Source organism: Rhinoderma darwinii, chromosome 13 (genome assembly GCF_050947455.1).
Source record: "Rhinoderma darwinii isolate aRhiDar2 chromosome 13, aRhiDar2.hap1, whole genome shotgun sequence".
NCBI lineage: Eukaryota > Metazoa > Chordata > Amphibia > Anura > Rhinodermatidae > Rhinoderma > Rhinoderma darwinii.
Window position 1 is genome coordinate 64,110,802 of NC_134699.1, and position 17,702 is coordinate 64,128,503.

At 39.2% G+C, this 17,702-nt stretch overlaps 1 protein-coding gene and 1 long non-coding RNA gene across 2 annotated transcripts in view; one reads left to right on the top strand and one right to left on the bottom strand.

Moving 5' to 3' along the window:
* The window catches only part of USP43 (ubiquitin specific peptidase 43), a 36,587-nt gene that overhangs the window by 13,732 nt on the left and 5,153 nt on the right, over positions 1–17,702 (top strand). The window contains exons 3-10 of the mRNA XM_075846958.1: positions 10,388–10,485; positions 10,854–10,946; positions 12,998–13,133; positions 14,055–14,202; positions 14,578–14,734; positions 15,943–16,054; positions 16,188–16,291; positions 16,767–16,844. Coding sequence (XP_075703073.1) covers positions 10,388–10,485; positions 10,854–10,946; positions 12,998–13,133; positions 14,055–14,202; positions 14,578–14,734; positions 15,943–16,054; positions 16,188–16,291; positions 16,767–16,844 — 926 coding nt within the window. The remainder of the gene's footprint in view (positions 1–10,387; positions 10,486–10,853; positions 10,947–12,997; positions 13,134–14,054; positions 14,203–14,577; positions 14,735–15,942; positions 16,055–16,187; positions 16,292–16,766; positions 16,845–17,702) is intronic.
* LOC142666775 (uncharacterized) overlaps positions 1–17,702 on the bottom strand; it is a 43,921-nt gene that overhangs the window by 1,958 nt on the left and 24,261 nt on the right. The window contains exon 2 of the long non-coding RNA XR_012851730.1: positions 79–350. This is a non-coding gene — a long non-coding RNA (uncharacterized LOC142666775). The remainder of the gene's footprint in view (positions 1–78; positions 351–17,702) is intronic.

Sequence of the window (17,702 nt, forward strand, 5' to 3'; positions counted from 1 at the left end):
CGAGAAAAATTACATCCCACTTAACCCCTCCCCTGCTTTGTGTTTGGTCACTGTATGTAGCGCAGGTTACCGTCCCACCTGGCTGTGTCGGGGTTAACGCTGAAAGGAGATGAATTATTTAACGTTCTCCTGTGGAATCTTCCAGGCTGCTGGGTTAAGCATTCTCATTCTGGATTCTTCCATCGCTGTTTTTATGATCTCCTCATGAGCCTCTTACGCTATATGTAGATTCCATGTTTCATACTGGGTAGGGGATATGATCCATAATTGGCACTCGTTCTGAAAATGGGCATCTGTACTGACCAGGGTAATCTTCAGGGTAGCAGGTAGTAGGGCTGGGCGATCATGACCTAAATAAAAATCACGATTAATTGAAAATGTAACCTTGATTACGATTATTAAGACCACACCTCTTTTTCATACCACACCCCCTATTTTCATGCTACGCCATTGAATTAATAACAGCGTTCAGCCTGAACTAAAATATTTTCTGGATTATCAAGCAGAAGCTAATGCATTGTTACAACAATGTAACCGTAGACTTGGATGAATGTTGTAGCGTCCATGGCCGCGGACTGTTGGGATTACTCACCCCCCGACGGCCGCAACCATGGATCTATGAGCGCTGGCCCGCAACTCCTCCCCAGGAGATGCCAGCGCTCACTTCCGCTCCGGTCCGCTGTGTCTCGTAGGTTGCGCGTGCACGCTCGTGCCTGGCCTTAAAGCAAATTATTAATTCGCCCATGATCACACTGGACTATAAGGACGGCCCTGCCCCTTTGCTCGTTGCCTGAGCGTTGTTGTGTTTTCCTATGTTAGTCTTGCAAATGGTCCCTTAGTGTTATCCTGTTCCCATGCCCTGCTACCTGTACCCTGTATCCTGTGCTATTTGTTTCTGTGCCTTAAACCTGTTGGAGTCATGTTGTGCCACCGGTTTCGCCTGCTGAGTTACACCACGTCTGGTGTCTGCTGTCAAGGTCCCATATGTAGCTAGCCATTGCTACTGTCTGAACCGCTACAGGTACCCTTGTGCTTGGACTATTTATATATTGTCTTGGTACTCTGTTGGCCAGCTGCTATCCCGGTATGGCCCAGTGGGTCCACATACCCACAGATTGTGACAAATGTCAAGTTCTGTTGTAATAAATATTGAAGGGGCATCTGTGATAACCATCTGCTCAAGGGTATACCTACCCCAGAGCCTGCTCATATGGGTTCCAGCAGTTAGAACCTAGGCACAGCTCTGATGGGCCAGTCTGATATTATAATGGGACCCCATACCAACATGATCAGCGAGGATCATAGGATCATCTGGATCTTATGGTTGATGCTGCTGGAATTTAAAGGGCACATGTATCTATTTTCTCTTTTGGGTCTTCTAAACGTCTAGGGTCAGCTGGAAAGTGTGTGAAGGTTTTTTTTTATTTGATGTGGTGCTCCTAGTACGGAAGTTGTAGTATATGGCTCTGGTTACGATCAGAACTTCTCCAGCCCCTTCTGCTTTGCCACGGACTTACTGACTCTTACTACACTGAGCTTTAGCTATTAACCGAGAGGGGCCGGCGCACATTTCAGTTGCAGGGTGCAAATAGGGCAGGCTGGGTGGCTTTACCCATTCACAGTGTGACCTCCAGTCTGTATTTAATGTCAGATTAGTGCCATGTAGACATGGCGTCCAGTGAACAGCAGAGCTTGAGCTGACCGCGTCGTCCCTGATGTCTCCCTGCATCCACACCCTGCCAGCGAGGCTCAAATTTGGGATTAGGCAGAGGATCCGTACAATAGAGGTTTGGTCAGGCGTGTAACGTGGAATCGCATTGTACCTGTCACCTCCGAGCTTGAGGTCACTTCCTCGCAGGGTAAATGTCACAGCAGGAAGCGCTTTACGCTACGGGATCTGGGCGGTATTAACTGTTTAAGGCCCGATGTTGTCCATTATCTAATAGAATGTTTTTAAATTTCCCTTTTACTTAGAGGATCTGTCACCAGTTTATTAATTCCCTATCTCCTAGCTAATCTAATAGGCGCTATGATACTGATAACCACAGTGTAATTTTTTTTTTTTCAAAAACGTTTATTATTTGCAAAGTTATGAGCATTCTTCTAAATATGCTAATTTGGCTAATAAAGACTCATTTGCATATTTAGAAAAAAAGCTCATAACGTTTAAAATAATAATCTTTTTGGGACACCATTTCCACTAGTATTATCAGTGTGACAGCGCCTATTAGATTAGCTGGGAGATTGGCCATTACTAAACTAGTGACAGAGCCTCTTTAATAAGTGATCTTTTTAAAAATATTACATTATGGTGCCGGGTCTTCTCACGGTGGACAGAGTGGTCTGGTGTTTGTTTTCCCCCTTACTCCCTTTTCATGACCCTTTGGCCAATTCCCTACACCCTTTGTTTGCAAACAATGCAGTTCCTCAGGAGAAGGGAGTCCTTCATAAGTCTCCCCCTATCTAATAGCAAAAGGAATGAGACCAACCAGGACATCCAAGGGACCTATAACAGCCACATGGGCTACCGCTATGGTATGTAGACCCTTCCTGGGAATCCTGGCTGCCCCTTTATGGAACTCCAGATATATATTGTGGTCACCCATTTTTTCCAGATTCAGATTTAAAAAAAATGTACAACTTCCACAACTTTTTTATTTTATTCGCCCTACTTTTATTGCTTTAATATACATAGCCTTTTTTTACTTCATGTTTGGCCGTCACACTCAGTCATGTGACCTCCAGCTCCTTCCTGGGTATATATTTACATTGTAAATAACACATCCTTCCAGACTCATGGGCAGGGAGAGGAACATGTCCAGCCCAAGGCTGACGTGTTCTCTTACTACCTGGATCACTCACTAGTTACCATGCATGTGTATGACCGGCACTGACGTTTGCCCTGGTTTGCAGAGCTGACACTCGAATTCCAGTTGTGCAATGGTATTGAAGCTTCAGAGCTGAACTGTGGCTGAGTTCGCTTGCCTGGAGCCAGACAATTTCTGTTGCACAGATTATAAATAATGTATGGTATATGTGCGGTGAACTTTCCTGCTGCCGCGATGTAAGTTCTGGAAATAAAGAAGCTCTAAACTAGGGGTAGCGACTCTTCATATCTGGGACCAGAGGGGTAAATTGTAACAACTTGGCCCAAATGCACAATATGTAACAGGGCCACCCCCACCTACCATGTGGCATTCATAATACTGGTGCCCTTTGGGCCCTTGTGCGACTGCTACGTCTGCACCCCCTGTAGCTACACCCCAGTCTGGACTCTTAAGGTGGTTTTACACTGCGCAATTATCGGGCAGACAAGGTTCGTATAACGCTCGTTGACAATAATTGGCCTCTGTAAACAGGTGACTGATCAGCGCATGAACGAGAAAACGCTGGATCATCTGCTGGTCGTATGGTTTTAAAAAAGTGAAATATTATCATTGTTGGCAGGGAGACTCTCTGCCGACATGATGTCGATCGGAGTAACGACCGCTCATCCCCATACATAGCTCCATGTGACCGGAGCAAACGAGCGCTTATCGGCCGGTGTAAAAGGGCATTTACAGATGCTATTACAACTAAGATTGGACTCATCCCTTATCCTAATGTATGAACCTTTGATAAGCTTTCTACATGTGCCAGAATGGAGTGGGAACCAACCTTTGGGGCATGTAATCCGTCTCATGGGTTGGGGGCTAGCAAATATACAGGGAACCCTTTTTGAATTGTTGTGCGGCCCCTGGCGCTTCAGACGTAGTTTAGGGCCCTAGTTACTGATGCAACTTTTCCAGACCCTACTGCTTTTCCACTGCCTCTCATGAGCTTCAAATTAATAATCCGGGTTCAAATAGGAAATCTGGGCGGCTTTACCCATTCCTATAGCTACAATCCAGTCTGGACCCTTTAAGACGCCATATACTAATGATCGCAAGTGAAGCGCCGGAAGTAATTCTTCAGACCCCTTGCCCCAACAGAGTTGTACCATAACGGGACTTCCTAAATGATGGGGTACATACATTTTTTATTTTTGACTTTCTTTCTACCAATAATTTTGCCAATGTGACTCGTTTCCATTAGTGCGGAACAATTCTGAAACACTCCAAATTTTTAATAAAAAGTATGCTAAAAAATATTGCCATATAATATTTGACTCGAATGGGGAAATCTTTGACTATGGCAATAACCACCCACCATGTGCTATTTATAACACTGGTGTCCTCACATGCGGCAAAGGGGACATTATACCCCCCACCGGCACCAGGTGCAATTGCTACCTCTGCACCCCCCAAAGCTATGCCCCTGATTTTAAGGTTTTCAATAATCTCCATTATGCGGCAGCCTCCTGTGATAATATGGTCTCGTGTAGCGAGCTCATGTCGTAGCGGCGGAGTGTTAGCAGTACCCAGCATTAGACAGATGGGCGAGGAGCTTGTATTTTGCAGTCTCTGTACTTGGCAGAACTCTCATTAACGGATCTACCATGCTTTCTTAACAATCCTCTTACGACCCCCTCCACTTCAATAGAATTACATTCAACACTTTATCAATTCCTTGAAAATTTTTACCCCCCCCCCCAATGCTGACAGGCATTGTTAACCCTTTTCATGTCAAAATATAAAAATAGGCTTATGCCGCCTGAAAAAAATTCACTTTGATCGGCTGGTATCTCAGTATCTTGTTATGGGAGCAGGTCCTTACTCTGCGGGTGGGGGAGGGGCGCCTGTTGTTTTGGGTGTCATCCGTCTGCTTATCATAGTTGCCCAATTATAAAAAACACAGACAAAAAAAAAACTCTTGTTGGATTTACCGCACATAATCCCTCGCAGGCAGCTTATCCTCCTTACTACAGTTGGCTGCACAGAATGTATACATTTAGTTAGATTTAAAGAACTCCTGCGAGAAATCTGTTCTACCCGTTATAGATATTGTTTTATATCATTTTAAGAAATACAAATTAAAAGAAAAATCTACCAGTATAATATTGTTGTTTTTATTTTTATTTATTGTTATTATAAAAGCTAAAAATATTGGAGGGTACAAGCAAAATTATACTAATTACATTCTAGTATATAGGGGGCAGCATTATAGTAGTTATATTCTTGTATATAGGAGCAGTATTATGGTAATTATATTCTTGTATATAGAGGCAGTATTATGGTAGTTATATTCTTGTATATAGGGGCAGTATTATAGTAGATATATTCTTGTATATAGGAGCAGTATTATAGTAGTTATATTCTTGTATATAGGGGGCAGCATTATAGTAGTTATATTCTTGTATATAGGAGCAGTATTATAGTAGTTATATTCTTGTATGTCGGGGGCAGTATTATAGTAGTTATATTCTTGTATGTAGGGGCAGTATTATAATAGTTATATTCTTGTATATAGGGGAAGTATTATAGCAGATATATTCTTGTATATAGGGGGCAGTATTATAGTAGCTATATTCTAGTATATAGGGGCAGTATTATAGTAGTTATATTCTTGTATATAGGGGGCAGCATTATAGTAGTTTTATTCTAGTATATAGGGGACAGTATTATAGTAGTTATATTCTTGTATATAGGGAGCAGTATTATAGTAGTTATATTCTTGTATATAGGGGAAGTATTATAGTAGATATATTCTTGTATATAGGGGGCAGTATTATAGTAGTTATATTCTAGTATATAGGGGGCAGCATTATAGTAGTTATATTCTAGTATATAGGGGACAGTATTATAGTAGTTATATTCTTGTATATAGGGGAAGTATTATAGTAGTTATATTCTTGTATATGGAGCAGTATTATAGTAGTTATATTCTTGTATATAGGGGCAGTATTATAGTAGTTATATTCTTGTATATAGGGGGCAGTATTATAGTAGTTATATTCTTGTATATAGGGGCAGTATTATAGTAGTTATATTCTTGTATATAGGGGGCAGTATTATAGTAGTTATATTCTTGTATATAGGAGGCAGTATTATAGTAATTATATTCTTGTATATAGGGGCAGTATTATAGTAGTTATATTCTTGTATATAGGGGCAGTATTATAGTAGATATATTCTTGTATATAGGAGCAGTATTATAGTAGTTATATTCTTGTATATAGGGGGCAGCATTATAGTAGTTATATTCTTGTATATAGGGGCAGTATTATAGTAGTTATATTCTTGTATATAGGAGCAGTATTATAGTAGTTATATTCTTGTATATAGAGAGCTGTATTATAGTAGTTATATTCTTGTATATAGGGGCAGTATTATAGTAGTTATATTCTTGTATATAGGGGGCAGCATTATAGTAGTTATATTCTTGTATATAGGAGCAGTATTATAGTAGTTATATTCTTGTATATCGGGAGCAGTATTATAGTAGTTATATTCTTGTATATCGGGGGCAGTATTATAGTAGTTATATTCTTGTATGTAGGGGCAGTATTATAGTAGTTATATTCTTGTATATAGGAGTAGTATTATAGTAGTTATATTCTTGTTTATAGGGGGCAGTATTATAGTTGTTATATTCTTGTATATAGGAGCAGTATTATAGTAGTTATATTCTTGTATACAGGAGCAGTATTATAGTAGTTATATTCTTGTATATAGAGGGCAGTATTATAGTAGTTATATTCTTGTATATAGGGTGCAGTATTATAGTAGTTATATTCTTGTATATAGGGGGCAGTATTATAGTAGTAATATTCTTGTATATAGGAGCAGTATTATAGTAGTTATATTCTTGTATATAGGGGCAGTATTATAGTAGTTATATTCTTGTATATAGGGGGCAGTATTATAGTAGTTATATTCTTGTATATAGGAGGCAGTATTATAGTAGTTATATCATTGTATATAGGGGAAGTATTATAGCAGATATATTCTTGTATATAGGGGGCAGTATTATAGTAGTTATATTCTAGTATATAGGGGCAGTATTATAGTAGTTATATTCTTGTATATAGGGGGCAGCATTATAGTAGTTATATTCTTGTATATAGGGAGCAGTATTATAGTAGTTATATTCTTGTATATAGGGGGCAGCATTATAGTAGTTTTATTCTAGTATATAGGGGACAGTATTATAGTAGTTATATTCTTGTATATAGGGAGCAGTATTATAGTAGTTATATTCTTGTATATAGGGGAAGTATTATAGTAGTTATATTCTTGTATATAGGGAGCAGTATTATAGTAGTTATATTCTTGTATATCGGGGGCAGTATTATAGTAGTTATATTCTTGTATATAGGGGCAGTATTATAGTAGTTATATTCTTGTATATAGGGGGCAGTATTATAGTAGTTATATTCTTGTATATAGGGGCAGTATTATAGTAGTTATATTCTTGTATATAGAGAGCAGTATTATAGTAGTTATATTCTTGTATATAGGGGCAGTATTATAGTAGATATATTCTTGTATATAGGAGCAGTATTATAGTAGTTATATTCTTGTATATAGGGGGCAGCATTATAGTAGTTATATTCTTGTATATAGGGGCAGTATTATAGTAGTTATATTCTTGTATATAGGAGCAGTATTATAGTAGTTATATTCTTGTATATAGAGAGCAGTATTATAGTAGTTATATTCTTGTATATAGGGGCAGTATTATAGTAGATATATTCTTGTATATAGGAGCAGTATTATAGTAGTTATATTCTTGTATATAGGGGGCAGCATTATAGTAGTTATATTCTTGTATATAGGAGCAGTATTATAGTAGTTATATTCTTGTATGTCGGGGGCAGTATTATAGTAGTTATATTCTTGTATGATGGGGCAGTATTATAATAGTTATATTCTTGTATATAGGGGAAGTATTATAGCAGATATATTCTTGTATATAGGGGGCAGTATTATAGCAGATATATTCTAGTATATAGGGGCAGTATTATAGTAGTTATATTCTTGTATATAGGGGGCAGCATTATAGTAGTTTTATTCTAGTATATAGGGGACAGTATTATAGTAGTTATATTCTTGTATATAGGGAGCAGTATTATAGTAGTTATATTCTTGTATATAGGGGAAGTATTATAGTAGATATATTCTTGTATATAGGGGGCAGTATTATAGTAGTTATATTCTAGTATATAGGGGGCAGCATTATAGTAGTTATATTCTAGTATATAGGGGAAGTATTATAGTAGTTATATTCTTGTATATGGAGCAGTATTATAGTAGTTATATTCTTGTATATAGGGGCAGTATTATAGTAGTTCTATTCTTGTATATAGGGGACAGTATTATAGTAGTTATATTGTATATAGGGAGCAGTATTATAGTAGTTATATTCTTGTATATAGGGGCAGCATTATAGTAGTTATATTCTTGTATATAGGAGGCAGTATATAGTAGTTATATTCTTGTATATAGGAGGCAATATATAGTAGTTATATTCTTGTATATAGGGGCAGCATTATAGTAGTTATATTCTTGTATATAGGAGGCAGTATTCTAGTAGTTATATTCTTGTATATAGGGGCAGCATTATAGTAGTTATATTCTTGTATATAGGAGGCAGTATTCTAGTAGTTATATTCTTGTATATAGGAGGCAGTATTCTAGTAGTTATATTCTTGTATATAGGGGGGCAGTATTATAGTAGTTATATTCTTGTATATAGGGGGCAGTATTATAGTAGTTATATTCTTGTATATAGGGGAGCAGTATTATAGTAGTTATATTCTTGTATATAGGGGAGCAGTATTATAGTAGTTATATTCTTGTATATAGGGAAGCAGTGTTATAGTAGTTATATTCTTGTATATAGGGGCAGTATTATAGTAGTAGTTATATTATTGTATATAGGGACAGTATTATAGTAGTTATATTCTTGTATATAGGGGCAGTATTATAGTAGTTATATTCTTGTATATAGGGGCAGTATTATAGTAGTTATATTCTTGTATATAGAGAGCAGTATTATAGTAGTTATATTCTTGTATATAGGGGCAGTATTATAGTAGTTATATTCTTGTATATAGGAGCAGTATTATAGTAGTTATATTCTTGTATATAGGGGGCAGTATTATAGTAGTTATATTCTTGTATAGGGGACAGTATTATAGTAGTTATATTCTTGTATATAGGGGGCAGTATTATAGTAGTTATATTCTTGTATATAGGAGCAGTATTATAGTAGTTATATTCTTGTATATAGGGACAGTATTATAGTAGTTATATTCTTGTATATAGGGGGCAGTATTATAGTAGTAGTTATATTATTGTATATAGGGACAGTATTATAGTAGTTCTATTCCTGTATATAGGGGTCAGTATTATAGTAGTTATGTTCTTGTATATAGGGGGCAGTATTATAGTAGTTATATTCTTGTATATAGGGGGCAGTATTATAGTAGTAGATATATTATTGTATATAGGGACAGTATTATAGTAGTTCTATTCCTGTATATAGGGGAGCAGTATTATAGTAGTTATATTCTTGTATATAGGGGAGCAGTATTATAGTAGTTATATTCTTGTATATAGGGAAGCAGTGTTATAGTAGTTATATTCTTGTATATAGGGGCAGTATTATAGTAGTAGTTATATTATTGTATATAGGGACAGTATTATAGTAGTTCTATTCTTGTATATAGGGGCAGTATTATAGTAGTTCTATTCTTGTATATAGGGGTCAGTATTATAGTAGTTATATTCTTGTATTTAGGGGCAGTATTATAGTAGTTATATTCTTGTATATAGGAGCAGTATTATAGTAGTTATATTCTTGTATATAGGGGGCAGTATTATAGTAGTTATATTCTTGTATAGGGGGCAGTATTATAGTAGTTATATTCTTGTATATAGGGGGCAGTATTATAGTAGTTATATTCTTGTATATAGGAGCAGTATTATAGTAGTTATATTCTTGTATATAGGGACAGTATTATCGTAGTTATATTCTTGTATATAGGGGGCAGTATTATAGTAGTTATATTCTTGTATATAGGGGGCAGTATTATAGTAGTAGTTATATTATTGTATATAGGGACAGTATTATAGTAGTTCTATTCCTGTATATAGGGGTCAGTATTATAGTAGTTATGTTCTTGTATATAGGGGCAGTATTATAGTAGTTATATTCTTGTATTTAGGGGCAGTATTATAATAGTTATATTCTTGTATATAGGAGCAGTATTATAGTAGTTATATTCTTGTATATAGGGGGCAGTATTATAGTAGTTTTGTTCTTGTACATAGAGGGCAGTATTATAGTAGTTATTAAGCTACTATAATACTGCCCCCTATGGACAACTATGTATAATGGACACGTATATAACTACCACACTACTGACCCCTGTTGACAAGAATTTGGATTTGACCAGTTAAGGGATTTTGATCTTGATGCTAGTGCGTAGTGTCTGGTTTATTTTTATTTATTTTTTCTGCAGCCTCCAGGTTCTGATTACAGCTCGGGGAGCTCTGCACCCTCCTCACCCACAGATGTAGGACAGAGTTTCGTAAAAGAGCATTTCCAAGCACAGTACAGGTATGTTGGGCAGTTAAAATAATACAAACTAAATAACAAAACTTTGGCACAACATGGGTTTTAAAACATTCGTCATTATTATAAAAAAGTTTATTATTTTTTTTTCTAATTTACTTTAACTTCTTGACCCACTTTTGAGAATAATAATATAGAAATTATGTCATTTGGTGACCACACATTTGTTTGCTGCCTAAAAAAGAGAAAATGACCGCCTCTCCCAGTGGTTAACGAGATGACACAACTGTAATTATCTATTGCCAAACACCTCGTCAGCCTCCATATCGTCTAAATATAGAATTTACGTCTTTCTATTATTGTCTATGTGAATTATATTCTGCAGGTCAGTATTAATGGTTGTATCCTTTCAGATCTTCCCTCACCTGTCCACTCTGCCACAAGCAGAGTGACACTTTTGACCCCTTCCTCTGCATTTCTTTGCCCATCCCACTGCGACAGACAAGGTAAGTAAGTATAAAAAAATATATGTTAGGCTGGATTCACACGAACGTGGCGTTTTTGCGGACGCAAAAACGCAGCGTTTTGCGCGCGCAAAAACCACTTGACAGCTCCGTGTGTCATCCGTGTATTTTCGCGCAGCCGCCATCATAGAGATGATGCTAGTCGACGTCAGTCACTGTCCAGGGTGCTGAAAGAGTTAACTGATCGGCAGTTAACTCTTTCAGCACCCTCGACAGTGAATTCCGATCACAATATACACCAACCTGTGAATAAAAAAAATAAAAGACGTTCGTACTTACCGAGAACTTCCCTCCCGGCCGTTGCTTTGGTGACGCGTCCTTGGTGACGCGCCTCTCTTGACATCTGGCCCCACCTCCCTGGATGACGCGGCAGTCCATGTGACCGCTGCAGCCTGTGCTTGGCCTGTGATATTGGCTGGAGCTGTCACTTGGACTGAATTGTCATCCCGGGAGGTCAGACTGGAGGAAGAAGCCGGGAGTTATCGGTAAGTCAGAACTTCTTCTTTTTTTTTTTTACACGTTCATGTATATTGTGATCGGAAGTCACTGTCCAGGGTGCTGAACCAGTTTAACTCTTTCAGCACCCTGGACAGTGACTATCTCCTGACGTCGCGTACCGGAAATTTTTTTGCCGGGTTCGGCCAAAACGAGTTCAGCCGAACCCGGTGAAGTTCGGTTCGGTTGTCCGGGTTCGCTCATCTCAAAGACACTCCGTTTGGATGTTTGTAAACAGAAAAGCACGTGGTGCTTTTCTGTTTACATTCATCCTTTTGACAGCTCTTGCGCAAATCACGCAGTTCGCACGGAAGTGCTTCCGTGCGGCATGCGTGGTTTTCACGCACCCATTGACTTCAATGGGTGCGTGATGCGTGCAAAACGCCGAAAGAACGGACATGTCGTGACTTTTTTTCAGCAGACTCACGCTGATGAAAAATCACGGACATGTCTGCACGGCCCCATAGACACATATAGGTCCGTGCAACGCGCGTGCAAATCACGCGCGTTGCACGGACGTTTTTCCCGTTCGTCTGAATAAAGCCTTACATTTTTTTTTAAAACATTTTTTGTTTTGTTTTAGGCTTTCATGCGACCATTATAACAATCATGAAATATTGTAGTTTCCTTATTGTCCACTAGATGTCAGTATACTGACAAAAATGCCTCTCTTTACAGCCTGCTGTGAAACTTGAAGTAATCATCACATATCATCGTTGTCATTTATTTTATATTGCAAGATCCCCTTTGGCTGCTTTTGTTTGGTTTTTTTTTGTCGTTTTTTTCTTTGACCGGTGTTTTTTGTTTGTCATAAATCATAAGAATTTGAACGTTTAGGAACACAAAGTGCGCAATGCAGATTTCGGAATAATAGTCCCTAGGAAGTTTGTATGTTACTGATCGAGATTTATTATTCAGAAGTAACAAATGGACCAAAAATTCAGGCTACGCTCAGAGGATCTGCCACGAGTGGGTAGGCGGTCTGTAATTAGTGCAGTCGTATGAAATTATACAGGACATATCTGAAAATTACTGACTCCCACTCACATGTCTGCGTTTTGATAAGAATCAGAAAAGGGAATGGAAGGGGTTAAGCTGCCTGACTATGAGCCTGCAGAGCTGTTATTATGTGGATTACTAATTACAGTAATTGTCATTATTATTATTTACCCTTTTTTTCTTCATTACTGACTGAATGTGCTTTTTGGATTTTTTTTAATTTTTTTAGATTGGGACTTCTCTTTCTCAGCGAAGTTTACAATTTACATCCATTTTTTTCTATTACCGTAACTTGTAAAAAATGAAATCCACCCGAATCCAAGTTATATGGGGTTCTAGGAAAGCTGTGTGATCAATATGGCCGCCATAACAGCTCTAACGGAGGTTATTACCCATCTTTCCCAGGGTCATGAATGGTCATTGTGCCTAGTTATGCAGCTGTATGTCAGTGGAGGAATGGAAACCGGCTTAACGAGGCAAATTTGACATTGCGGATCAAAAGTATATGCCCCCTACATTTTTTTTTTTCCTTTTTCTAGAGCTTTGAATGTTACTTTAGTTTTCCAAACGAAGCAACAGCGGTTCCTGCGCATAGGCCTGGCTGTGCCCTTGTTTGGCACCATTGCATCTCTGCGTCAGATGGTGGCCGATCAGGGCAAAGTCCCTTCAGATCAGGTAAAATGTGTTATAATTTTACAGAAATGACTATATATTCCTTTAATCTGGCATTTCGATAGTCCAACAATTATGTCTTTATGGGCTGGACACTCGTTAGAATTAGTCTTGATATCTTCCTGGACAATCTTTACCATTAACCCTTTCCTACACCCTTGCGTAACAGTACGTCAGAGGCCTTAGGTAAATAAGGCACCTTGGCGTTCAATTATGCCACTTTGCCGGCGTCCTCACCGGAGGGGAGGACAGCTGTAAGGCCCTGTTCACACATCAGATTTTTGCGGCGGATTTTGCTGCACAATACGGCTTCCCATTCCTTTCAATGGGAGGCAGATGCTTCTTTTTCCCGCTAGCTGATTTTTTTTCAGCTAGCGGATAAAATAAGTGTCCTGCCCGATTTTCAGGCGGATTCTGCCAAAACCTCCCATTGAAGTGAATGGGAGGAGGAATCTTCCTGCTGACGGCAAAAAAAGTTCCGTGTGATCATAGCTTTAGACACAGGAAAAAATTCCTATCCCGACAGTTAACCTGTTCATTGCCATCATCAACTATAAGGTCCCCAGAGCTGTCTCTTGTAAAGGCCTATATGTACAGTAATAGAATTCCCACTTATTTTGTTTCCCCATAACTGACATAACATGTACTATATAGCTATACACTTATTTGAGGTTTGCGATGAACAACGTAAAAAAAAATGTAAAGGTAAAAGGTGTAATTCCAAAAAATTAAACTTATACTTACCCAAAAGGGTGCGTCTTGAAAAAAAGACAAATAACAAAACCCCATATTGCTGAATTGATGCAAAAAATACAAAAAGTATTCGTTCTGAAACGGCAAGATTAACAATTGTCCGCTTTTATTTGGTCCTGAAAAGGTTCAAAAATATTTGTATTGACTTTTATCCGTTCCCGGTCCCTGCAGGTGATCTTGGCGGAGTTACACTCCAGCGGTTTCCAAAGATCATTCTCCGATGATGAAGACCTGAACACAATTGCTGAAGGAGACCCGGTCTACGCTTTTCAGACCCCTCCGCCATTAAACAAACTATCAGCTTCTAGTAGGAGCTCAGGTAGGTCCAGGCTCCCACTTTAAAGGATATCTCGACTGAAAATAAAAAACCTTAGTTATTGGGTAAAATAAAATGATTTGACTAAAATAGTTACATTTTGATCATTTCCTCTTTCGAATCCTGTGTTTTTTGTTTATTTACAAATTGGAATAATGAAAACAGTGGGCGGGGCTGTGACAACTTGGAAAAAAGTCTGTTGGTTACCATAAAATGGAACATCTGCAGTAAGATCTCATTGTCTTATCATATATTCTTATCTTATTATATTGGCTGCACAAGCAATAAACCAGAAATCTTCTAGGGGAATTTTTTTTACTTGGCTGGAGTTACTGGCAGTTGTATAAAATAAACTGGTTTAATTCGTCTGTTTTGCAGGGTATCCTCATAGCCTTCCTTCCTCCCCTCGCTACTTTGATCAAGATGTGCCAAAGTCACCCGGAGGAGGTTCCATCTCGTCTGAATTCCTGGCGTCAAGTTCTAAACTTTTGCTGCTTTTGTGCAATTTGGAAAATGGGAGTCAGCAGGCAATTAGGTACGTTTACATAACTTAAAGGGACACTAGCAGTCCATTTGCTAATCATTTTAATTGCTTCCTGTTATCAGCCTTTGTGATGACTGACAGGAAATCTAGAGAAATCCCCGCCTCCATGATCACTACTTCAGTCTTTTGTTAGATCCTGTATTATACTTCAGAGCAGCACTCACTATTCTGCTGATATCACTGTACATACATTACATTACTTATCCTGTACTGATCCTGGAGTCACTGTGTATATACATGATATTACTTATACAGTATTGATCCTGAGTTACATCCTGTATTCTACTCCAGAGCTGTACTCCCTATTCTGCTGGTGGAGTCACTGTGTACATACATTACATTACTTATACTGTACTGATCCTGAGTTACATCCTGTATTATACTCCAGTGCTGCACTCACTATTCTGCTGGTGGAGTTACCGTGTACATACAATACTTATCCTGTACTGATCCTGAGATACATCCTGTATTATACTCCAGAGCTGCACTCACTATTCTGCTGGTGAAGTCACTGTGTACATACATTACATATCCTGTACTGATCCTGAGTTACATGCTGTATTATACTCCAGAGCTGCACTCACTATTCTGCTGGTGGAGTCACTGTGTATATACATTACATTACTTATCCTGTCCTGATCCTGAGTTACATCCTGTATTCTACTCCAGAGCTGTACTCCCTATTCTGCTAGTGGACTTACTGTGTACATACATTACATTACTTATCCTGTACTGATCCTGAGTTACATCCTGTATTATACTCCAGTGCTGCACTCACTATTCTGCTGGTGGAGTCACTGTGTACATACATTACATATCCTGTACTGATCCTGAGTTACATCCTGTATTATACTCCAGAGCTGCACTCACTATTCTGTTGGTGGAGTCACTGTGTACATACATTACATTACTTATCCTGTACTGTTCCTGAGTTACATGCTGTATTCTACTCCAGAGCTGCACTCACTATTCTGTTGGTTGTCATTGAAAGCAGCAAGGTTGCCGACCAACACATGCCAGGAGAGCTTAGCTGATCTCCTATAAGGCAGGGGGGCAATTTTTTTTTCTAGATCAGATACCTGTACCGAGCCTGGTGGAAAAATGACATTTCCATGCAAAAACCTGACATGATAGTCTGTATAAAAAGCATGAAAGCTCCTTGGATAAGAAAGAATTAAATTTTGCCTTGCTTTGGTCAGGTTTGGACCTCCGCTGATATTACGAGAGGAGAGGGCAGTATCTTGGGATCAACTGCAGCAAAGCATCTTGGGAAAGATCCGCTATTTGATGAGGAGCGACACTCACCTCCCTGTATGTACCTTTTAAAAGACTGTGGGGTCTAGCAAAGCATCACACAGGGGTTAGGATAAGAGGGAATGATAATATGTGGCTTCTTGCTGTCATCTTCTTGGAACTTTATTTTATCTCTGTTCTCTCCCTACAGAACGGAGGAGTGATTTTTAATATCCGAGTGGTTGGGGCGCCAGTGAGCAGCTGTTATTTGTCATCCAAGGATGCCCGGCCTCTTCAACACCCGTCTGTGAACAGGTTAGTGTAACATATATGTCATATCAGGCCCTACTAAAATGTGATTGAACCCATTTGCCAAAAATGAGGCAATGACAGGATTTGGAGTTCCCTAAATAATCCCGGGTCTGCTGTCTTCTCATGGAGTAATCTGCACTTTTACCTAATCATATAGTGTAATACTGTATGAGATATTGGATTGTATTGGGGCTGGAAGGGTTATTTGCAGACAATGCAGTCTGTGACTGCCACCTACTGACTATTTGCGGTACTGCAACAGTTTGTCACATGAAGGATATTTTGCAACATGTGAATTATCGAAAAGGTTGTGCTGCCATGAACCGCCATGGAAATACCCAAGTCCTGATTACAGCAAAGTACTTGAGGGTGGGATATTAATAAGAAATGGTAGTGAAAGTGCACAATGTGAAGTAAAGTATCAATGTAGACTTTAAAGATCCCTTGTCATTGACATTACCTCTTCTGATTATAATAGGGCTCTGCAACTTTGCGGGACTGGGGGAGCACCTCATGTGAAGCTGGCTATAGAATGGGAACCCAAAACCAAAGAGAGGTATGTGAGAGTGAAAACACGCACACACACACCTGAATACTCACACATCTGCATATACACACACACACACACACACACACACACACACACACACACACACACACACGTACACACACACCTGAATGCATATATGCGCGCACACACACCTGAATGCATATATGCGCGCGCGCACACACACACGCCTGAATGCATATATGCGTGCGCGCACACACACACACGCCTGAATGCATATATGCGCGCACACACCTGAATGCATATATGCGCACGCGCGCGCACACACACACCTGAATGCATATATGCGCGCGCGCGCACACACACACCTGAATGCATATATGCGCGCGCACACACACCTGAATGCATATATGCGCGCGCACACACACACCTGAATGCATATATGCGCGCGCGCGCACACACACACACACACACACACACACACACACACACACACACCTGAATGCATATATGCGCGCGCGCGCACACACACACCTGAATGCATATATGCGCGCGCACACACACCTGAATGCATATATGCGCGCGCACACACACACCTGAATGCATATATGCGCGCGCGCGCACACACACACACACACACACACACACACACACACACACACACACCTGAATTCATATATGCGCGCGCACACACACACCTGAATTCATATATGCGCACGCACACACACACCTGAATTCATATATGCGCGCGCACACACACACACACACACACACACACCTGAATGCATATATGCTTGCGCACACACACCTGAATGCATATGCGCGCGCGCACACACCTGAATGCATATATGCGCGCGCACACACACCTGAATGCATTTATGTGCGCGCGCGCGCACACACACCTGA